The sequence below is a fragment of the Oncorhynchus kisutch genome, linkage group LG29 (assembly GCF_002021735.2).
Source record: "Oncorhynchus kisutch isolate 150728-3 linkage group LG29, Okis_V2, whole genome shotgun sequence".
Taxonomy (NCBI): Eukaryota; Metazoa; Chordata; class Actinopteri; order Salmoniformes; family Salmonidae; genus Oncorhynchus; species Oncorhynchus kisutch.
In genome coordinates, this window is record NC_034202.2 from 21,748,881 (window position 1) to 21,774,434 (window position 25,554).

The window sequence follows — 25,554 nt, forward strand, 5'->3', positions numbered from 1 at the left end:
TGTCTCTCGACACTGGGGTAGAAATAAAACAGATGAAGGCTAAATGCAGGTTAACACAGGGCCTAGGGTAAATAGCACTACACATTAGTAAAACAAATCAAGTCTGACTCAATTACCTAGTCTATCATTCATTTAACTGATTTGCTGAAATCGTTGGCATGTGTGCAAAGAAACCCACAGTATAAGTACGTGCTGTAAATGTAAAGCAGGATATGAAATGACTCATTCTCTTATCCGGGCAATAGTTGTGTTTACACAGACAGCTCAATTGTTATATTTTGCCCAATTAGTCATAATAAACACATTTGTGTGAAAAGATCAGAATTGGGCTGCTTGTGTACACGCAGGAATATTGTTCTAGACATAATGTGTCAATACCATGTCATATACCATGTCGTCAATACCATGTCAATACCATGTCGTCAACAAACAGAATGCTGATTGCATACTGTATATGCAAACAGTAGTTCTGCTGTCCTATAATGACCTCTAAAGCATGCTTTCCACCACCAAGACGTATTTTACTCTCCTAGACTCCCCTACCCTCATCATGATTGAGCTTTGAATAGGTCCTTGGGCCCAAATTGAAGGAAGGAAGGCGCTGCTAGGGTACACAATAGTAGGTCTTTGTAGATAGAAGGTGCTCTTTGGTAAAAGGGCTAAATTGGTCATCAAAAAGAAAGGAGGACCAAGGCCCTCTTCATAAAGAGCTCCTTGGTCCTCCTTTCTTTTGATGACCTATTACTTACTTCCAATTCTCAGAGAGTCGATCAGCTGGGTTCAATCTCCCTGTGCATCGCTCGGGGTAACACCTTTCATTGGCCGTGTTCAGCATGCTCAGACTTTTTTTCTTTCTCTCCACTTCAGTATTTGGATTGTGTCCAAAGTCACATGCATGCATAGTACATATGCCTACTTTTACAGGCGATTGAGAGATTGGCTAGCAGTCATGATAGTGTGATGATTTGACCTGTTGATGTGCCCTTGAGCACTTAACCCTAATTGCGCCTGTAAGTCGCTCTGGATAAGAGCATCTGCTAATTGACTATAATGTAATGTATCAAAGGGGACATGTAAATGAGTGGTCTCTGTCAACGTTTCTGGTAAGATAACAGGTAATAAAATGGTCTTAAAGGGTTAATAGAATGGTATTCATATGCAGACAAAAACAGCAGGTGGTGTGAGTACAAAGAATAATGTTTTTCTTATCGTGACTCTAAACAGACTCTCAAAATAACAGATTTGCAATGCATCTGTTACTAAAAGTAGATTTGCCTCTGATTAGTCGGTTATGTTATTACATCAGTGCTCGATTATAGAGGAATGGTAGACTGCTATCTATCAGTAACAGGTCCTTCATTCACCAATTTATACCCAACATGAGTATGAAATAATATTCTTCTTTGTATTCCCATAATTCATCCGCCATTTTGTTCATATCAGATATCCAATAGATGATATGTGACTGCCTTCCACTGGCTTTTCTTCAGAAGAAAACAAAAATATCACAATTCTTCAATGTCAAAAAGATAAGCAATTTTCTAGAGCACAATGCTCGTTGGTGTGTGCCGGTGCATGCTGATTCAGTCGGGCTCCTCTTCAGAGAGCGAGCACTTACTGCGTGTGTGTGTTTGTTTTGGACACACAAGCATCCAAATGGAATGATAAATCAGACCTGCACCAAATGCGATAATAACCATGCCAAGAGAACTGAGAGAGATGATCAGATTTACCAAAATCTCATCTCTCTCTCTCCCCCTCTCCCCTTCCCCTCTCCCCTCTCTCTGCTATGTATCAATTTGTTTTAAGTACATCCCTCTCTTCGTGGCTCGGGACGATTAGCAAAGAAAAATGTGTGTTGGCCATATGTATTTGGGTCCATATGCCCAGATTAAGCAGGCCAACAGATGGAACTGGCTACATGATTCACTGCTTAATCCCTCAACTCAAAGCCCAGTTTAATGATCCCTCAAAGAAACTGATGACGAGATAAATAGCAGTGCCACTGCAATCTGAGGAATTGGGAGATGGTGTGATTATCATTTCCATCAGGCAATAGAGTGTGTGTGTGTGTGTGTGTGTGTGTGTGTGTGTGTGTGTGTGTGTGTGTGTGTGTGTGTGTGTGTGTGTGTGTGTGTGTGTGTGTGTGTGTGTGTGTGAAGATGATGTCCTCGTAATAGTCTAAATCAATTCAGATAACACTTTAATGGCTTACTAATGCATCATGACACAAGTTGCAGATATATTGATGCACCTCTGTAAATGCCTCATCTAATCTTAATATCTTGTTGTTGTTTTTATGCTTCAACTAAAATGTTTTATGGCTAGCAGGGAGAAAAATTCCAAGACCTTCCAAACATCATTTTTTTCTGCTGCCAACTGATCTTTTCAAGCATTTACCCATTTCACATCCCCCTGGCCTGTGCTCATGAGAAATGGCACTACATTTCAAAAAACATTACAGAATGCTGCTTTCTGTTATCAGATATGAAACCACAACGAAAATTAAATAACAGTATTTTATTTTCCTTTCTCCACAATGCAAATGAAAGATTATTCATATGTTTTCCGCCAGGAAAACTTTCGAAAGGCATTTCAACTTATTGTGTTTGATGCCAGGAAGAACATTGAGGAAGAGCTATCCATCTTCCACTAATTCCCCTGCAACCTCGTTTGGAGGGAACATTTCATTTCATTCCCGCCCAATTATTTATCGAGCCCTCTCTCTGCATTTTTGTTCTGTTTACTCGTCTTCCCAGAGCTGAGACAAGACATTTGAGCAATCAAAAGTGTCTGGCTCCCACTGATTTCTATGAGTGGTGAATGGGGACATATCTCACCAGGGAATGCAACAACTAATGACTGTACTGGTGGCTTTGGTCATGTCTGCTTCTATTTCAGATGTGAACATCTTGCAGGCCTGAAGAAAAAGAACATCCACAGTGCACGGTCCATAATTAAGCATAATGTGTCGCACATTGAGCTACCACTCTCAATCTGCCTCTTATTATGCAGCGAGCAGGAGATGAATATGAAAATGTGTAATTGGGAGGGAGGGAGAAGAACGCTCAGAGACAAATGTGGCCAATCAAGGCACTATCTTCTCTGTCAAAGTCGACGCCCCGAGGATTGAGAGACAATCAGGCTTTGAAAAGCTAGATTTAGCTGCCGTCTAACATTCATTTGAATGAGAACATTACATCCTACACTAACCCACATAACGCTCAATGAAATATATTAATATTATATATTTTCTAATCAAGTAAGCATATATAGCTCTTGATGACATGAAAGACATTACTTTTACTTTGATATACACCAGTCTTAAAGGCTACCACAGATTTGACAGACAGCTTTAACCTTTTTCCATGGGATCAGGGGAAACTCACCATCTAAGGAACCTTTAGTCGCTGTCCTAGATGCATCTAATCGCATTCTATAGAGCGGTAAAGTGCACACCCGATAAAGTAATCCCACACCCAGATTCAATTCCCCATTAGAAATGGGTGACATGAAAAGAGGGTGTTCAGATAATCCATTGCGGCTGAATGGGCTCTGAACCACACTGTTCTCTGACAGCTCTATGTGTCCGAGAAAGACAGCTACAAACACCATTTTCATAATGCTGTAAAAACCAATATGTGTCCTTGTTCAGCTTTCCAGTAGAGATACAGGATCCTACACTACTGTAGGCTATCTTTTTGGCTCTGGTGGTGTTACAGAAGCCTTCATGTTTCGACGAGGCTTGCTTACACGGATGTCTCTGTAGGCATTGCTGGCATGCTGCTTGGGATAGATTGTGATCCAGTAATTATAATTCCCAGAAGAATGATGTGGTAAAATGCATCTCCACATTGTATTGACATATTCCTTCCATTCCTCACAAGCTGGGCTCTCTCTTAGATCAAACATCTCTCTTAGATCAAACAGACAATGCTAAGTAACTTGAACATCTACCATATCTTATTTTTCTTGAGTGTACGTGGCAGCCTTTTCCACAAGTGTCCATTCCATATATCACTTCCCCCTCCAAGGGATAGGGTGGTTCATATTAGAACACTCTCATTATTCTATGTCTGTACAACCAACCCACATCTGTTGAAGGAAATTATATTTAAATTAGATTCATATTCATACAAAATCCTATTCCTACCATAGTGGACCAATCACGACTCAGGTATTATCGGGTCTATATGACACAGCGAGCCATACATTCTAACACAAGAGAAGTAATACCTAACTGAACCCAATTATCCCCACATGTTGAGATCTAGGTTGTTAGGGATTACCCAAGTGTTGAAGTCCCTTGGTGGGTAGTTCATCTCTAAGCTATTATCCCACTGTTCCATAGTGGGGACCCCAAGTGTTTTATATTTTTATATCTCAAACCTTAAAGCTTCTCCTGTGCGGCGGCGGTGTGCATTATACCGATGGCCTGAGGGGGAAAAAGCACTACAATCAGGGTTTTCATTGTCATCAGACAACTAAAGCAGTAGCCATAAATCAAACAGCCACAGATATACAATTGAATTCCTGGATAATGTTGAACCGCCGAGGCCTTTAAACATATTATGGAATAAATCTTAATCCAATTGCCTTTTTTACTACAGAGGGCCATGTGGAAATCGATGAGGTTTTTATTTTGGTTTTCAACGGTGCTGCTTTGCTGCTTTCTATTCAGTACCGGTGTGGGCTGGATCTGTAAACACAGCAGGTGACATCAAGGCCAGAAATGATAAAGTGAAATCCGTGCCTATTTTAATGTACTGTGTGAATCAGCCCTGCCACAGGCAATAATGGAGTTCAGACAGCACAGTGGGGGCATTTATAAACATCGGTGGGATTGTTCCGAGCCGGAGATGATAAAAATAGATGTGCGTGGTGGTGATGAATCTGATAGTTTCCCTGTTGATGTTCCCATACGTCCTTCACAGGGAATGATGAGAGAGGCTGTGCTGGAGAGATATATTCTATATATACTAATTTTGTTGTTATGACAAATAGACAAGCTCTGACTAATCAGACTGACTCAGTGCTAATTTTCCCAGGTGTCTGTAAGACATATCTTGACATGAACTAGAGAGGATTGACAGTTGTGAATATTTACCTCCAAGTAATGATGTCCTGGTCTTTTATACCTGTGCAAAGTGAAAAGTCTCACCAATCAACAATACCGTGCACAAATCGTGGACAATCTCTACAGGAAAGCAACTTCAAACCCTTACGTACTGTATTAACTGAAAACATAAAATGCAGGGTTTTCATAAAATAATGTCCCAACAACTTTGGAGAGTAATGCTGCATGGTGAAATTGATTCATTTACATACACAAGGACACTTTTTAAATGTAATTTCTGTATTTTAGACCTGAGAGGACATCACATGTTGGTTGCTATGGAGACCACCAGGCCTTTCTTAACCTGGGACACCAAGAACAAGAATGCTTTTTACCTCTATCCAGCTGAGTGGATCTCTGTGCTCAGATACTGTACGTAAATAAAGATGTAACATGTATATGCATCACACATACTGTACATATCTGACCTTTCTATCCCTATGCCCCGTTATATTACTTTGTCCATTTAAAATACAGGTAACTGCCAAAATAATGAGAGAGAGAGGGAGGTGTAGGTCCTTTCATCTGAAAATATGGGGGTTTTAGTTTTGGGGAATGTTGACTTTCTCCTTCCAGCGCAGTATGAGCTCTCTGGCACTACTCAATTTCACTTAATACTGTAGCTTTGATCCAAAAAAAAGTGTATTTCTCCTTTAACCTGTAGTACTACCGGTCAAAATATCACGATGACGAGAGAGGGAGAATTAGAGATGGGGCTAAGCATGGGCTGAACCCAGAAAGCCTCAACCAACCTCATTGTAATTCAGAACACAAAAATTGCCAAATTAATTTGAAGCTTCCCATAAAAGTATTTCAGATGGTAAAGCACTGATATTCACACTATATATTCACATTAAGTATAGTTGCAGGGTGTTTTGAGCCGTATCTACTGTGTAATTGCTATGATCGTACAACTTTTAAAAGTGTTGTCTCGGAAACGATCAGAGGTTGAAAAGCCTTTTGGTGAGTGTGATATTTTATTTATTTATTTTTTAATTCACCTTTATTTAACCAGGTAGGCTAGTTGAGAACAAGTTCTCATTTATAACTTCGACCTGGCCAAGAATAAAGCAAAGCAGTTCGACACACAACAACACAGAGTTACACATGGAATAAACAAACATACAGTCAAGAAACAGTGTGTGCAAATGAGTTAAGATAAGGGAGGTAAGGCAATAAATAGGCCATGGTGGCAAATTAATTACAATATACCAATTAAACACTGGAGTGATTGATGTGCAGAAGGTGAATATGCAAGTAGAGATACTGGGGTGCAAAGGAGCAAGATAAATAAATAAATACAGTATGGGGATGAGGTAGTTGGATGGCCTATATTACAGATGGGCTATGTACAGGTGCAGTGATCTGAGTTGGATCAGAGTATCACCAGCAGCAAAAGCGACATCATTGATGTATACAGAGAAGAGAGTCGGCCCGAGAATTGAACCCTGTGGCACCCCCATAGAGACTGCCAGAGGTCCAGACAACAGGCCCTCCGATTTGACACACTGAACTCTATCAGAGAAGTAGTTGGTGACCCAGGCGAGGCAGACATTTGAGAAACCAAGGCTGTTTATTCTGCCGATAAGAATGTGGTGATTGACAGAGTCGAAAACCTTGGCTAGGTCGATGAATACGACCAACAGTAATGTCTCCTATCGATGGCGGTTATGACATCTTTTAGGACCATGAGCGTGGCTGAGGTGCACCCATGACCAGCTCTGAAACCAGATTGCATAGCGGAGAAGGTACGGTGGAATTCGAAATGGTCGGTAATCTGTTTGTTAACTTGGCTTTCGAAGACCTTAGAAAGGCAGGGTAGGATAGATATAGGTCTGTAGCAGTTTGAGTCTAGAGTGTCTCCCCCTTTGAAGAGGGGGATGATCACGGAAGCTTTCCGATCTTTGGGAATCTCAGACAATATGAAAGAGAGGTTTAACAGGCTAGTAATAGGGGTTGCAACAATTTCGGCAGATACTTTTAGAAAGTGTGGTTCCAGATTGTCTAGCTATCTGGATTTGGGTGAAGGAGAAATGGGAGAGGCTTGGGTGAGTTGCTGTGGGGGGTGACGGGCAGTTGACCGGGGTAGGGGTAGCCAGGTGGAAAGCATGGCCAGCCGTAGAAAAATGCTTATTGAAATTCACAATTATAATAGATTTATCGGTGATGACAGTGTTTCCTAGCCTCAGCGCAGTGGGCAGCTGGGGGGAGGTGCTCTTATTCTCCATGGACTTTACAGTGTCCCAGAACTTTTTGAGTTTGTGCTACAGGATGCAAATTTCTGTTTGAAAAAGCTAGCCTTAGCTTTCCTAACTGCCTGTGTATATTGGTTCCTAACTTCCCTGAAAAGTTGCATATCACAGGGGCTATTTGATGCTAATGCAATATGCCACAGGAATGTTTTATTGCTGGTCAAGGGCAGTCAGGTCTGGAGTGAACCAAGGGCAATATCTGTTCCTGGTTCTACATTTTCTGAATGGAGCATGCTTATTTGAGATGGTGAGGAAGCCACTTTTAAATAATAACCAGGCATCCTCTACTGACGGGATGAGGTCAATATCATTCCAGGATACCCCGGCCAGGTCGATTAGGGAGCGTTTGACAGTGATGAGGGGTGGTCATTTGACCACAGACCCATTACGGATGCAGGCAGTGAGGCAGTGATCGCTGAGATCTTGGTTGAAAACAGCAGAGGTGTATTTGGCGGGCAGGTTGGTTAGGATAATATCTATGAGGGTGCCCGTTACGGATTTGGGGTTGTACCTGGTAGGTTAATTGATAATTTGTTTGAGATTGAGGGCATCAAGCTTAGATTGTAGGATGGCCGGGGTGTTATGAATGTCCCAGTTTAGGTCACCTAGCAGCATGAACATCATTCACATATGTTGTCCAGGGCACAGCTGAGGGCAGAGGTTTGTCTATAAGCGGCAACGGTGGATTTTGGACAGCACTCTGCAGGCTATCTCTGCAATAGATTTCAACTCCACCCAATTTGGCAGTTCTATCTTGCCGGAAAATGTTATATTTAGGGATGGACATTTCAGGGTTTTTGGTGGTCTTCCTAAGCCAGGATTCAGACACGGCTAAGACATCCAGGTTGGCAGAGTGTGCTAAAGCAGTGAATAAAACAAACTTAGGGAGGAGGCTTCTAATGTTAACATGCATGAAACCACGGCTTTTACGGTTACATAAGTCAACAAATGAGAGCACCTGGGTTAGACCAGGTGATGTGATCTCGTATGTGGGAAGTGGAACTAAGAGGTTGGTTAAGGCATATTGAGCAGGGCTAGAGGCTCTAGATTGAAATAAAACAATAATCACTAACCAGAACAGTGATGGACAAGGCATATCGACATTAGGGAGAGGCATGCGTAGCCGAGTGATCATAAGGGTCCAGTGAATGGTTGGGCTGGCTGGGGACACATCGATTCAGACAGCTAGCAGGCTGGGGATAGCAAGCTAGCAGAAGGGCCTTAACAGGGACATCACAACGGAGGAAAGTCTGTTTTAGCCTCCTCGTGCGGTTCCGTCGATAGACCAGTCGTGATGGATTAGCAGGGTTCCGTGTAGCAGACGGGTCCAGTCCAATTGGCAATTGGATCTATTCAGCTAACAGTCCAATGTGCTCTAGCGGGCCGCTGCTATCAGGCTAGCAGATGGGCATTCAGGGGACGTCGCGACGGAGGGGCCTGTTGGGAAAAAAACCATGGGCAGATTACGTCGGTAGTCCAGATGTGATGGCTAAGCAGGGCTTTGTAGTAAAAGGGGTCCCGGCTGATTGGCAAAATAGGAATAGTGGCACAAGATATTGGCCGATGGACCTATTAGCTAACAGTCCGGGCCGCGGCTAGCAGGTTAGCAGATTTGTATTCAGGGGACGTTGCAATGTAGGAGCCAGTTTAGTAACCCCCTCAAGCAGATTACGTCGATAGTCCAGTCGTGAAGAATCGGCGGGGTTCCGTACCCCGTACCGGCAGTAAAAGGGGTCCAGGTCAGTTGGCAAAATAGGTATTGTAGCCCAGGAGTGGATGATGGACCTCTTCAGCTAGCAGCTGGGAGATGGGCCTAGCACCAGGAAAATTGGTGCTTGCTTCGTGACAGAGACCTTAGCCAGGAGTAGTCGGTTTCGAGAAGGTTGGGATGATCCAGGTGAGAAGGTTAAGAGCTTGCGGTAGGAATCCGGGGATATGGAGAGAAAATAGGTCCGGTATGCTCTGGTTTGAATTGCGTTGCACAAACTAGAGCTCTCCGTGCTAAAGGTAGCTGATGACCGCTAGCAGTGGTTAGCTGACTACTAGCTAGTAACTAGTTAGCTGGCTAGCTTCTGTTGGGGGATTCCGATTCAGAGGTAAAGAAAAATACTTTAGAAAAAAAGCAGATCCACACCACATTGGGCGAGGCGAGTTGCAGGAGAGTATTTTGAAGTTGAGGTTTAGAAAAATAGAAAAAAGATATGAAAAGATATATACATGGGACACGACAAGACGAAGGACAAAGATGCAAGGTTGCTAAAAACAGAATCTAAAAGTATGTATCGCTACAATAACAAATAATCACTATTCCGGATGGCCTGACAAATACAGTTTTTAAAACTGTACATTTGGATTGGTTGATAGCAGGGAGTTATAGCATCACAATCCCCGCATTCCACAGGTAATGCCTGTTAACAGTTCAATTAGATTTAACAAGATTAATCCACTGTCCCACAGCCCAGCCAGTCATTCATAAACTTAATCTCCCCCAGAAAAAAAGAACATCTAGCCATTTTTTCCCGATGCTACTAGGCTAGCATTTGGTTTGGTACAGTGGGGGTTAATATGAACCTCGCTGGGTGCCTATCCGACCTGTGCAACAAGTTTCAGTAATTTTTTTGCGATCCCAACACTGCCATGCATATGAACGTGACTAGACTGTCAGCTTATCTGTACCTGGCAAATATCAGGAACATTATAATGGATATATCCAATGAAAAGGCAATAGAAACAAATGTAAAACAAACATAGTTTGCAGTCATTTCAGTTGCTTGATGTGATCATGTGTTAGCTTTAGTTGGCTAGCTAGCAAAGGAGAAGGAACGTTAACGTTATCCTTAACCTAGCGATCCTCCCTATCTTATTGACTCGACAATCAGCTGGTTGTTGCCTATTTATACATGATTTAGTATTTATTGAAGTTATTGACTTTTGTCACTATTGACCCTCTTCCTTGCCAGCTACATGCCAATTATTTGACATGGAAGTTATTTGTTATTTGTTTACACAGTAGCAATGTGGCGTTAACAGAATGAACGACTGGGTCAAAACATTTGACTACAATAAACGACCAGCCTGTTAAGTTTGCAACTTCAGAACCTCAGAACTAACAAGTAGATTTTGCGCAGACTATATTGTCTGGTGACGGGATGAAATACAAATGTTTTACTCATTAAAATAATGTTTTCAGTGAAAACATGCTGGCAACAGTTTTATAAAAGCAATAAGGCATGAGAACCCGGTAATTATTGTGTGATAGCTCCCTCCTAAGGGCTATTTCCCGGCCCTTGGTTTCGCATCGGGCCTAAGAACAGCTCTTAGTTGAGAGTTATCACAGGATAATCCCCGGGTTCTCATGCCTTATTACTTAAATACGCTGCTATGACTATATTTCAATAGATTGAATTTGATGGCTAGGCTAATTGAACACATTGAGGTTGTTCTGCTATGAACCCTGAAATGGATCTAATCACGACAATCTCTTAATTCACTTTAATCTAGCGGTTTACAGGACATGATGCTGGAATCAGACCTGCAGGTGACTGGCCTGGCCACTTGTCTGGATCTAATCAACAATGTAATAGAATAACTACTGCTGATTAACACATCTGAGAGAGAGATCTTGCATCTAAACTCATTTAGGCTCACATAATATACTGCAAATTAGAGGAGATCGAGAAAATAATGAGGATAACATTTTGAGTTGTATTACACTCAACTGTACGTGAAAGTGTTTCAAGTGACATCATTGGTCAAGAAGAGTGGAAACTGATACAAGCTGAAAAGGCATCAGCAGCAACTGATCTTGCATTTAAATGTACTCAGACAGGTATGGGATTAATGACTGAAAAATATGCTATGAATAGGATGTTGGAGCCGTCTAAAGCAACTGCATTAGGCCTGCAATTTCATCACCTGCCAACAGAAACATGTAGCTTTATAGCTCACTTTTCTGCTGATTGTTACTAGCTCTGTGTTGCAAATCTAATTCATAACAATAACACTTTCAGACTACTCATAAGAATGAGAGGTGTCAAGGTCAAGCCAAACATTCAATAAAATGAAACAAATGTTACTGCCAATGCTCCAGCTGCCGCTTATTGTATCTCATCCATATGCTGCTGTTCTGAATTCTCTAAGCAATAACTTCCACTGATGCCCTAAATAGAATAGGAATACGAATTTGCCTCTGTTTACACAGTCAGACAAATTCTGATCTTTTACCAACAATTGTTCTTTTGACCAATCAGATCAAATATTTTGTCAATAATTGGGAAAAATATCAGAATTGGGCTGCCTGTGTAAATGCATCCATTGAAATCTACATGGAATCTATCAGATCTGCAAAGCATATATTTGGACATACTGTATATTTACAAATATGCTATGTAATCTATAGTAGACATCCACTGGGACTCTAGGCATCTACCAGGCCTATATTCTTACATAATGTATGCATGTATGCTATGGAATCTATAGTATGCATTTCACATCTTTAGAAGCAGAAATATGTATATGATAGCTACAGTATGCATTAAACAGCTATGCTATCACCACAACACAATTACAATCCATAGCTTCTAATAGTACTCATTTAAAATCCATGGTCCAGTATATCTTTAGAACCATCTAAATCTGTGATTTCTGATATTACAATTAGCTAGTTATTCAATAACTAGCTCACACATTTGGAATCTATAGCATCTAATGGTACACATTCAAATTCCATGGTGCAGGATCTACGGCACTCATCCTTTCCTATCATCTTCCTCCCCCGGGGTGAGGCGATGTGGGCAAGTCTCGGGGGACTCTGGCAGCCAGGCAAGCAGCGTCCCACACAGTGAATTAGTCAGTACTTAACCCCGACACTTCCTCTAGCTCCGTTCCTCCTTATAATTACCATCTCTCCCTGCCAGTAATTAACTAATCCCACAGTGGGGCTGATTATCCAAGGTTTGAGGAGGGAAGAGACAAGAAAACTCCCTCCCCAGATCAGCCCTCTTGATTCCCTAACTTACAGCTGAGCCTCTCTGATTTGACTGACTGGCTGACTCAGTTTCGGGGTGTGATTATATTTGGGGAGGCTGTTGCTGTTCCGAGGGGAAATAGGTTTTTTTTGTTTTTTTGCGGCACAATAAATATGTCTCACAAACATTGCAGTGATGGCAATTATACAGTAGAGAGATGGTAAACCTTGCTCCCGGAGGATAAATATTTGGCGTCATGGATATAAAATCAGCCGTAGAGGGTAAGTGACCACAGATGGGTGCAGGGTTGGGAAGTTCCTGCAAGTGCTGAAAGGAGGGCTGGAGAGGAGGGGGCATTGGAGGGAGTATCGTGTCGTAAAGGAGTCCCTGATTATTTATCACCTTGACTCTGACCTCTCTGTCAGCTTGTTTCTGTCTGCCGCAGATTGACGCAGATTTACTGGTTTCCTCTGCCCCGGTCTCTGAATTGCCTAGTTAGATATAGGTTAAATAAATAAAATAAAAATGATCTCGCTCTCCTTCACATAGACACACTCATGCCATTTTCCTTGTTCTTGCTCCCTAATGCCTTCTCTATTTCCCTCTCCCTCCCTTTTAATTTCTTTCTCTCTCTCACCCCCTCTCTCTGCAGAATGTGGACAACTGCGGCTGCCCCCTGAATTAAACATTCCCCTCGCCTTGCCTCAGATCTGCCGACTGCATCTAAATGATCCACCCCTGTTCTATCTAATTACTGATGGATGATCCAGACTCATTCAACTTAGCCTGAGTGGGACAAAAGATGTGTCCTCTACCGGCACTTAAAACAAAGGGCCCAACAACACTCGCCAGACAGACTATTCACAATTAAACCTGTGAATGAGTTTGAATCCTTTCAGTGCCTCTCTTTTTGTCCTTATCAGATCAATTGGCATACTTTGTTATTTGGGCTAATAGCACATTGCATTAGGGTGGTGCACAACACTGTATGCATTACCAATGAAAGGACTAAATAAAGCATCAAAGGGATGGAGGGATGATAGAGACAGTGAAGGTGAACAACAAAAAATGGGAGTTGAAGAAAAGGTGTAGATTAAGTAAAGACTAGAGTGATATCTGCTTGATGACCAGTTTAAACCTAGGTTAACAAGGACATACTGTTTGCACATGGGAAGCCGAAGATCAGTGGTGAATGTATAACAATAATTTAAGGCTAATCAGGTGATCTCTGACAAGTCGGTCTAATTAAACTGATGAAGAAATGTTCATTTATAGAAGTGCATAATCTCCATGCATTAGACAAATCACATCACAGTATAACTGGTTGGCAAATAAATGAGCATGTCTTGTATCTCAAACCTACCCACCAAACATGGTCGATGTGCTGTGCTTGGTGTGAGTGTGAGAATATTGGTAGATGTGTGCTTCAATACTACCAATGTAAACTGTCCGTGATTATATCCGGTTCAATTCAGCCAATTAATATTGTCAACTAACTTGGACATGATCCAACACTTGTTCATGAAAGCGCACTTAACAGAAGTCCAATGGCACGTTCTGACTATCAAAGCAACTAGATCACATGCACATGCATTAGACTGACTGGTCATATAGCACACAGTGTAGAATGTCTAGCTCTTTGTGGTTGTTGCAGATTATGGCAAGGGTTTAAATCTCACATGAGTTTTTCCCCCCCTTTGAAATGTAGAATTACATTTATTGTGTTAGTGTTAAGAAGTGAAGTGCAGCCAACAGCTTGAAAATTAAGATAATTGTAGGCCTACAACGTTTTATATGCATTTTCTATAATCACCTACTGTCACGTCTACTCCCACTCCTCCCCTCCGACGTTCGACGTCGCCGGTCTACTAACTAGCGGTCCTGGCAAACCCTCTTCACGCACACCTGGCAACCACCATTTCACACACCTGCATCTCATCATCAGCCACACCTGGAATTCATTACTCCCTAATTACTTACCCATCATATAGCACTCCTTTGTTACTAGTAATCAGGTAGTTTTGTTTGTGTTTCCATGTCAGACGCTTCGCTTGGTTTGTAGAGTTCCATGTTCGTTGTTATTAAACTCACCAACTGCACCTGCTTCCTGACTCCCTGCGTCTATGTTACATTTACTTCGTCACATAAGGATTATTTGACTCGAGGACCAACAGTGGAGTGTATTTTCCTCAAATAATAATGTTGCTGGGGGAATTGGCCGATGCACATCTTGAGACGGAGGTCCAAGTTAAAATGTTTCTAATGTTTGCAAGTATGGTACCGTTGTGTTTATGTATAGCAGCATTATACAAACTAAGTGAACGGCAAGTGTGTGACGTGGATACTTGCACTGCACTGTTGACCCACGACTGCGTGGCCACGCACGCCTCCAACTCAATCATCAAGTTTGCGGACGACACAACAGTGGTAGGCTTGATTACCAACAACGACGAGACGGCCTACAGGGAGGAGGTGAGGGCCCTCGGAGTGTGGTGTCAGGAAAATAACCTCACACTCAACGTCAACAAAACTAAGGTGATGATTGTGGACTTCAGGAAACAGCAGAGGGAACACCCCCCTATCCACATCGATGGAACAGTAGTGGAGAGGGTAGTAAGTTTTATGTTCCTCGGCGTACACATCACAGACAAACTGAATTGGTCCACCCACACAGACAGCATCGTGAAGAAGGCGCAGCAGCGACTCTTCAACCTCAGAGGCTGAAGAAATTCGGCTTGTCACCAAAAGCACTCAAACTTCTACAAATGCACAATCGAGAGCATCCTGGCGGGCTGTATCACCGCCTGGTACGGCAACTGCTCCGCCCATCACCGTAAGGCTCTCCAGAGGGTAGTGAGGTCTGCACAACGCATCACCGGGGGCAAACTACCTGCCCTCCAGGACACCTACACCACCCGATGTCACAGGAAGGCCATAAAGATCATCAAGGACAACAACCACCCGAGCCACTGCCTGTTTACCCCGCTATCATCCAGAAGGCGAGGTCAGTACAGGTGCATCAAAGCTGGGACCGAGAGACTGAAAAACAGCTTCTATCTCAAGGCCATCAGACTGTTAAACAGCCACCACTAACATTGAGTGGCTGCTGCCAACACACTGACTCAACTCCAGCCACTTTAACAATGGGAATTGATGGGAAATGATGTAAAATATATCACTAGCCACTTTAAACAATGCTACCTAATATAATGTTTACATACCCTACATTATTCATCTCATATGTATACGTATATACTGTACTCTATATCATCTACTGCATCTTTATGTAATACATGTATCACTAGCCACTTTAACTATGCCACTTTGTTTACATACTCATCTCATATGTATATACTGTACTCGATACCATCTACTGTATCTTGCCTATGCCGCTCTGTACCATCACTCATTCATATATCTTTATGTTCATATTCTTTATCCCCTTACACTTGTGTCTATAAGGTAGTAGTTTTTGGAATTATTAGCTAGATTACTTGTTGGTTATTACTGCATTGTCGGAACTAGAAGCACAAGCATTTCGCTACACTCGCATTAACATGTGCTAGCCATGTGTATGTGACAAATAAAATTTGATTTGATTTGAGCTCGCAAGAAGCATTCACTACTGTTTACACCTGCTGCATCATGTGCAACTTTGAGATAGACTTGTGCCCTAAATGTGAAGTGCGCAAATAGGACATGGCCAAATTTATATGATGGATTGAGATCTAAAAGTTTACTGATGCCATCAGAACCAATCATAAAATGTGTTCATCTAAATACTGTAAGAGGATACAGATCCTAATGTGGTTGGCGACACACAAATATGACGATCCAGACAAAAATTCACCTAGTCTAAACACATTTAACGATGCCATCAAATGGAATAAAGTGGATTAAGAGCAGTTAGTTAACTCCTGATTTGGTTTCCCCCTCTATTTCACTATGTTCATTCGCAACTTACGCTGACTATTATACAGTGTGTGTGAGCGAGAGAAAGAGAGAGATTGAGGATCTCTTTCTCCAGATGAAATATCCATGTGAAGATGAAGCTTGTGCTGAAAAGTGCTGAACACCAATTGCCAAAGTTGTTGAGTTAGGTGCTCCGGAGGCCTTCTGAGAAAATGGCATTTGTTGAGAAATAGTTCCAAGTCTGTCATTTTATAAATACAGCCCCACATCTCTTGAACTTGACGGCAGTTTAGGTGACGCCGTCAGCGCTGTATAAGCAAGGAATCAATCTGTGCCAGAAAACAATCTGTGCAAGGTGCTTTTTTCTGTAATCACATTGATGACTACCACAAATCACAAGTTAGAGTTTCAGCAATGGGAAAATTGCGAAACTAAATTAGACAAAATAGGGCCACTTCTGATAGAACTGCTGGAGTGGACATCTGAGTGATGCCTCAGGGTAATTTTTCTGTAGATCGTTGTGGAGGCTAATCGATTCAAACCCTGGATAGATTTTCAGATGGTAATGAATCTTGGTCCAATGACAGTGTGAGGCAAGCCTCCCCTTCGCACACCACAAACCCCACATCCAAGATCAATAAGCACCATCATGACATTTTCATAAACATTTTCATTTTTAATAACAACCTCCATCTCCCTCCTTTGATTACAGTAATGCTGATTCCCAGCCTTTAAAATGCATTAACGGACAGAGATTTGCATTTATATTGGATTTCTCTGCCACACAAGGACTTGAGATAGAGCCTGCGAACAATGACCACAGCAACATCATCTAAAAACACAGTCAACCCCATAATAGAGTACACACGCCACAGAGAGAGGAAGTCAAGGCCAGGCAAAAGCAGACCATTCTACCACTCACTCAAGCACAGATGTATCCCCAGTCAATAACAATTCAATCTGCAAAACTGCAACATGCTGCAACTGTCACGTTCTGACCATTGTTCTGTTATTTTATTCTTTGTTTTAGTATGGTCAGGGCGAGAGTTAGGGTGGGCAGTCTATGTTGGTTTTTCTATGTTGGTTTTTGTGTTCGGCCTAGTACGGTTCTCAATCAGAGGCAGGTGTCGTTAGTTGTCTCTGATTGAGAATCATACTTAGGTAGCCTGGGTTTCACATTTGTTTTGTGGGTGTTTGTTTCCATGTGAGTGTTTGGGCCACACGGTACTGTTTCGGTTTTGTAAATTCAAGTCATTGTTTTGATTCAGTGTTTAGTGCTTTCTTTAATTAAAATCATCATGAACAGTTACCACGCTGCACCTTGGTCCTCCTCTCTATCTCCAGACGACATCCGTTACAGCGAAAGTGGCTTTATGGCATATTATGTGTTTGGTACAGGTGGAGGCGTACACACTCATGTATGTGCCAAGTCTTTGTCAAAAAGGCTTCTCAACAGTTTTTACCCCCAAGCAATAAGACTCCTGAACAGGTAGCCAAATGGTTACCTGGACTATTTGCATTGTGTGCCCCCCCCAACCCCTCTTTTATGCTGCTGCTACTCTCTGTTCATCTTATATGCATAGTTACTTTAACTATACATTCATGTACATACTACCTAAATTGACCCGACCAACCAGTGCTCCCGCACATTGGCTAACCGTGCTATCAGCATTGTGTCCCAACACCCGCCAACCCCTCTTTTCACGCTTCTGCTACTCTCTGTTCATCATATATGCATAGTCATTTTAACGATACCTACATGTACATACTACCTCAATAAGCCTGACTAACAGATGTCTTTATATAGCCTTGCTACTCTTTTTTCAAATGTCTTTTTACTGTTGTTTTATTTCTTTTCTTACACACACACACTTTACCTACACACATACCTTTTTTCCACACCATTGGTTGGAGCCTGTATGCAAGGTTTACTTACACCTGTTGTATTCGGCGCACGTGACAAATAAACTTTGGTTTGATTTGAACATACAGTGCCTTGCAAAAGTATTCATCTCCCTTTGCATGTTCCCTATTTTGTTGCATTACAAACAGTAATTTAAATGGATTTTTATTTGGATTTCATGTAATGGACATACACAAAATAGTCAAAATTGGTGAAATTAAATAAATGACTTGTTTAAAAAAAATGTAAATGGAAAAGTGGTGCGTGCTAATGCATTCACCCCTTAGCTATTAAGCCCATAAATAAGATCTGGTGCAACCAATTACCTTCAGAAGTCACATAATTAGTTAAATAAAGTCCATCTGTGTGCAACCTAAGTGTCAAATGATCTGTCACATGATCTCAGTATATACAGTTGGGCAAAAAAAGTATGTAGTCAGCCACCAATTGTGCAAGTCAGACAAAATGAGAAAAGAAATCCAGAAAATCACATTGTAGGATTATTTATGAATTTATTTGCAAATTATGGTGGAAAATAAGTATTTGGTCAATAACAAAAGTTTATCTCAATACTTTGTTATATACCCTTTGTTGGCAATGACAGAGGTCTTCACAAGAAGACAAGGTTTTCACACACTGTTGCTGGTATTTTGGCCCATTACTCCATGCATCTCATCTAGAGCAGTGATGTTTTGGGGCTGTTGCTGGGGTTGAGATCTGGCGACTGGTTAGGCTACTCCAGGACCTTGAAATGCTTCTTACGAAGCCACTCCTTCGTTGCCCGGGCGGTGTGTTTGGGATCATTGTCATGCTGAAAGACCCAGCCACGTTTCATCTTCAATGCCCTTGCTGATGGAAGGAGGTTTTCACTCAAAATCTCACGATACATAGCCCCATTCATTCTTTCCTTTACACGGATCAGTCGTCCTGGTCCCTTTGCAGAAAAACAGCCCCAAAGCATGATGTTTCCACCCCCATGCTTCACAGTAGGTATGGTGTTCTTTAGATGCAACTCAGCATTCTTTGTCCTCCAAACACGACGAGTTGGGTTTTTACCAAAAAGTTATATTTTGGTTTCCTCTGACCATATGACATTCTCCCAATCTTCTTTTGGATCATCCAAAAGCTCTCTAGCAAACTTCAGATGGGCCTGGACATGTACTGGCTTAATCAGGGGGACACGTCTGGCACTGCAGGATTTGAGTCCCTGGCGGCATAGTGTGTTACTGATGGTAGGCTTTGTTACTTTGGTCCCAGCTCTCTGCTGGTCATTCACTAGGTCCCCCCCGTGTGGTTCTGGGATTTTTGCTCACCGTTCTTGAGATCATTTTGACCCCACGGGGTGAGATCTTGCGTGGAGACCCAGATCGAGGGAGATTATCAGTGGTCTTGTATGTCTTCCATTTCCTAATAATTGCTCCCACAGTTGATTTCTTCAAACCAAGCTGCTTACCTATTGCAGATTCAGTCTTCCCAGCCTGGTGCAGGTCTACAATTTTGTTTCTGGTGTCCTTTGACAGCTCTTTGGTCTTGGCCATAGTGGAGTTTGGAGTGTGACTGTTTGAGGTTGTGGACAGGTGTCTTTTATACTGATAACAAGTTCAAACAGGTGCCATTAATACAGGTAACGAGTGGAGGACAGAGGACCCTCTTAAAGTTACAGGTCTGTGAGAGCCAGAAATCTTGCTTGTTTGTAGGTGACCAAAGACTTATTTTCCATCATAATTTGCAAATAAATTCATTAAAAATCCTACAATGTGATTTTCTGGATTTTTTTTTTTCATTGTGTCTGTCATAGTTGAAGTGTACCTATGATGAAAATGACAGGCCTCTCTCATCTTTTTAAGTGGGAGAACTTGCACAATTGGTGGGTGACTAAATACGTTTTTGCCCCACTGTATATATATATACCTGTTCTGAAAGGCCCCAGAGTCTGCAAAACCACTAAGCAAGTGGCACCACCAAGCAAGCGGCACCATGGAGACCAAGAAGCTCTTCAAACAGGTCAGGGACAAAGTTCTGGAGAAGTACAGATCAGGGTTGGGTTATAAAAAATATCTGAAACTTTGAACATCCCAAGGAGCACTATTAAATCCATTATTAAAAAATGGAAAGAATATGGGCACCACAGCAAACCTGCCAAGAGAGGGCCACCCACCATAACTCACGGACCAAGCATGGAGGGCATTAATCTGAGAGGCAACAAAGAGACCAAAGACAACCCTGAAGGAGATGCAAAGCTCCACAGTGGAGATTTTAGAATCTGTCCATAGGACCACTTTAAGCCGTACACTCCACAGAGCATTGCTTTACAGAAGAGTGGGCAGAAAAAAGCCATTGCTTAAATAAAATAATAAAAAAATAAGCAAACATGTTTGGTGTTCGCCAAAGGCATGTGGGAGACTCCCCAAACATATGGAAGAAGGTACTCTGGTCAGATAAGACACAAATGTAGATTTTTGGTATCAAGGAAAACCCTATGTCTGGGGCAAACCCAACACCTCTTATCACCCCGAGAACACCATCCCCACAGTGAAGCATGGTGGTGGCAGCATCATGCTGTGGGGATGTTTTTCATTGGCAGGGACTGGGAAACTGTTCAGAATTGAACAAATGATGGATGGCGCAAAATACAGGGAAATTCTTGGACACCTGGGACGGACGGAGGTTCACCTGCCAGCAGGACAATGACCCTAAGCATACTGCTAAAGCAACACTCGAGTGGTTTAAGGGGAAACATTTAAATGTCTTGGAATGGCCTAGTCAAAGCCCAGACCTCAATCCAATTGAGAATCTGTGGTATGACCTAAAAATTGCTGTACACCAGCAGAACCCATCCAACTTAAAGGAGCTGAAGCAGTTTTGCCTTGAAGAATGGGCAAAAACCCCAGTGGCTAGATGTGCCAAGCTTATAAAGACATACCCCAAGATACTTGCAGCTGTAATAATAGTTATGCACGCTCAAGTTTTCAGTTTTTTTGTCTTATTTCTTGTTTATTTCAAAACACAACATATTTTGCATCTTCAAAGTGGTAGGTATGTTGGGTAAATCAAATGATACTCACACCCCAAAAAATCTCAGGTTGTAAGGCAACAAAATAGGAAAAAAGCCATGGGGGTGAATACTTTCGCAAGCCACTATATAATATGCATAGAAGAAATGCAGAAAAAGAGGAAAAGAGCACTTTCGTCGCAGCCGATTCCTTAACCAATGCATTCCAATTACTCTTAGGGAAGGAAGAAACACACTTCTGGGGGTGGGGTAAGTGTAGCAACATAGTGTTTCTTTGCCCCAAGTGATGGTGACCTTTCAGGCGCGCCAAACGAGCACAAGTGCATTCTAAATATGTGTGTTTGGCGTGCAGAATGAGGCACGTTGCAGAGGTTATTAAAAACGAGAGAGATCTGTTTGTTGCTGATCAGGTTGGCATTGTCCAACGGTCCGCCTTGGGATAATCTCTCTTGATAAAGGGAGGCAGAGAGGGATGCTTTGTCTCCCTGTAAGTCTGATTCAACCACTTTCTAACCAGTAAATCGCAAAGACAGTGGAAGCCCTGGGGAAATTTACAAAGCTATTCACTTCTCATTGCCAGTTAGCATCTGCTGCCGGTTCTTTATTTATTTCTCAACTTACTTACTTCAGATGGAAGCCAAAAAGAGGTGGAAAAGGAGTCATGTGACATTGTAACTGTCTCTGTAGCCTAGGTTTTTGGGAACCTGAGGGTGAGAGCATAGGAGAACGAAGACAGCTTTATCATTTGTACCTTTTTACCAAGTGTGATTGGAATAATCTATGACCATGGGAGCGTTTATGCCAATTTCACAGCTGGATACTTTCATAGATAATTGGATAGTTTTCACAACACATTGTACATTTTTGCAAAAGCTAATTTCATATTACCTCCACTAGCTTGGGTGAGATGTGCAAACAGGGTGAATAATAATATCAGGGTTCTGTTTTTGTATTGGCAGAAGACTGGCAGTATATGTTTATGTACTATATCATCCTGTGCATGTACATAAAAGGCTCAGACAAGTAATTACCACAATAATTCACTGTAAACATATTCGTTGTATAGGAAAACACATTGAGTTTGATGGTGGATCTGGAGGGCATGGCTGCCCTTTGTTAAATACAGCCCACTCTTCATCAAAATGAAGGATATGTATAACAGACTCCTCCCAAAACAACTAAACCGAATGTAGGTTTTCCTTTGAATCCATCCAGTTGACAGATGACTCAGATCGGTTTGTCTGACAGTGGCCCAGATGTCTAACAGATGTGATTGCAGATTTCTACTTTTCATTTTTAATGAGAAGTATAATGGATTTCATTCTGTATTGATGCAATATTTAATTGTCTTGTCACAAGCAAGGCAATACCTTGCACTGACAGCTGAATTCGATGCCTCCTACTGTTTGATAGGTAACCAAGACGTGAGGAGGTAGTCGAGCTAGCCTGCTCCTGCAACCTTTGTGTTGCAGTGCCAGAGACTCTGTTCCCCAGGCAAATACATAATGCCTGAGCCTCCTCTTCTGATCCTTTCATTAATCGAACGAGCATCATAAGCCACACACACGACAGCAGCATGAGGCCATGGATGGCTGTGGGGAAACGTGTTAGTCTGAGATTCCTGCCTCTGTGTACCATCCAGGCTGTCAAGATACATATTATGTAAATGCTCTGTTTACATGTGACAATATAAAGACAGCAAACCCAGTGGGGACCAGAGGCTACTGAGGCAATCTATGAAACGAGGAGGAAAGGAGGGAAAGAACAGAGAGACCCTGTAATACCGTACCGGTAAATGAATGTAACATGTTGTTGATGAGTCTCTCTTGTCTTGGTCTCCCTATCACTCTCGCTCTCTCTCCCCTTTCTCTCTCTAGGATTTTGGACTGCAGAGCAGGAAAAACTAAGCACACACTTCTAAACGGGAAGCTCCCAGGTACAGTATGTATTTGCTGTACCTTGTCAGTCAATTGTAAGGAGATTTGCAATGCAAAGACAGCAGGAAATAGAAGGATAATATTTGAAATCAAACACCGACAGATCATGTATTTCACAACACGTAATGTAGCAGGGAGGAAAGAATACGATATGAACGCTGATGCCTGTCAAGAGAATGCCAACCATATCCCATTACAAAATGCTAGCTAGAATCCTTGACAACTATGCCATACTTCTAGAATACGAAGTAAAGTTGTGTGTGCTTGTGTGTATGACATATTTGTCAATACCATGTTACAGATTATTCTCTCAAGACAAAAACACAACCAGACATGGAAAACAATCATTAAAAATGACAATGTTGCATACTACATTGACCTCCCTTCCTCAAGCCAGGCTTAACATTTAACTTGTGTCGTTTGGGTCTTCATTGTCAAACACACACAGTAGCCCTGAATAGATCGCAACCACATGTCTACACATTTGCATAATCATAATAATAATGCCAGAACAAAACTAAAATATACAGCGCCAGTATCAATGCAGTGCTTAGATGTTTTATTTCATTCAGACTGCCAAGCCATGCAGCTTTTGTCTATCGTTTTAATATAGCCGCTTTTTATACACACAGCTATTCAGTAGAGTCTGAGAGGCTAATCAGAGAGAGGATGGCTCTGACTCCATCTCTGTCACATTGCAGCTGTCTATCCTCTTAACATCACTATTTAATTGGGGAATGATTAGCTGAGCCACAATGTGTGAGGCAAATAACTACAATGGCTGGTGGTTGCATAACGTATTTATAACACCCCCTGCCTCTAAGCAGACACACAGCCTAACACACAGCACAGCCACTCCATCACTTAACACACACAGCACAGCCACTTTCTTGTGTGTGTGGTGGGTAAGTACAATAACTCTCTAAAAAGGGTGCACTTTCACACAAAACTTGTACACAGTACACCTTTGCGCGGCCTCTTCCAAAGAGACTCAAAATAGAGACTCAAAATAGAAGAAAAAAAACATTTAGCCAGAGAGTGTCTTTAAAACCTGTGCAAGATCAGCTCCACCCAAACGCACAAATTAAAGTGAACTCACCTATAAATTTTATATCTGGTTGTAAATCCTTGGCGGAATCTTTCCACAAAGGAGAGGTAACTCCGAGAGTGGTGGAAAGGTCCGCGGTCGGAGATGAGCCAATCAAACTGCTTAGTGACATGTTGATCGGCGGCGGACAGGTCCTGGCGGGAAGACTGAACTGTTATATGGTCCCATATAAACAGGAAGCAGATGACCTCAATAAACCTCCAGTTCATGCTTTTCTTTCAGCCGCTCTCTGTTCATTCTCGCTCCATTATGTGGAGACCTGTGGAAAGACAGATAGAGAGAAAGAGGGGGAAGAGAGGGGGAAGAGAGGGAGGGGGATATATAAATATATTTACATGACGAGTCTATTTAAAAAATACTGGGGCGTCAGCGAAAGTGAAACAGACTTAATAGAATTAGGCTAATCGGCATTGACGGAAAACGAACAAGACAGTGTCACCGAAAGACTGTTTTCGATGTGATATGATTTGTGGATTTATTTATGTTGTTATTTTTTTCCCCAATCTCAAGCCCCTCGTATCCTCCTCCCAGTAAGGGCCCAGATTGCAGCTTTCCATACTAACGAGGAATGTTGCCCTTTCAGCAGATGAAAATGAATTACATCCCTGGATGTGTGGCCTTCTCTTTCTCCAGACTAATTGGTGCCATGATAAGTTCAGACAAGGTTAAGAGGCTGCTTTATGATAAGTTGTGACAAGGAGCTCGTTTACGTGGGGGAGCATTGTCTGATGTTCCCTCAGGAAATAAATTGCTAGGCAAAATGTTGCCAATCGACGGGCGATATGATGGATCGTTTGAACACTTCAGTGGTGCTGTATTCAATATGGCGTGATTGGTGTGATATCCTTAAATGAGCATTCACTTGAGATACATTGGTTATCTGAAGATATATTGGTTAAGTGAACATGGGAAATGATAGTCCAAAGTGTATTGACATGGCAAAATGCAGATTTGAAGGCGAACCTCTGTCCAATCAATAATGTAAACCCAATGTATCAGAGGAATTGGACACATTGGTAATACATGGATGAGTACAGCATGCAAGGTTCTCCAAAAGCAAACCTCAGCGAAGTTAACAATGATTTATAATGATATTGATTGGCAAGTGACCTCGAGAGTCTGTTAGACAGATCTAAGGTCAGAGTGGACAAGTCTTGTTTTCAGATCACATACTATGATGACCATACAGCACTAATTATATCTACCCAGTCTTATACACTTGACATACAAATGACGAGACAGGGCACAAATAAGTGTACATGCATCCCAAAAGGGATATCCATAATTTTGCACAATGTACAACCACCCAGAAGATAATACATGTGTGTCTAATTCTCATGTGACAA

General features: G+C 41.9%; 1 protein-coding gene across 3 annotated transcripts in view; it reads right to left on the bottom strand.

The window, feature by feature from the left end:
- The window catches only part of LOC109874407 (BMP/retinoic acid-inducible neural-specific protein 1), a 117,482-nt gene that overhangs the window by 59,234 nt on the left and 32,694 nt on the right, over positions 1-25,554 (bottom strand). Inside the window, exon 2 of one of the 3 annotated variants that reach the window (XM_020466292.2) lies at positions 24,200-24,467. In XM_020466292.2, coding sequence (XP_020321881.1) covers positions 24,200-24,417 — 218 coding nt within the window. In that variant the 5' untranslated portion in view covers positions 24,418-24,467. Of the gene's footprint in view, positions 1-14,148; positions 14,294-24,199; positions 24,468-25,554 lie in introns of those variants that run through there. The other 2 variants (XM_031809551.1, XM_031809550.1) reach the window with 2 other exon arrangements.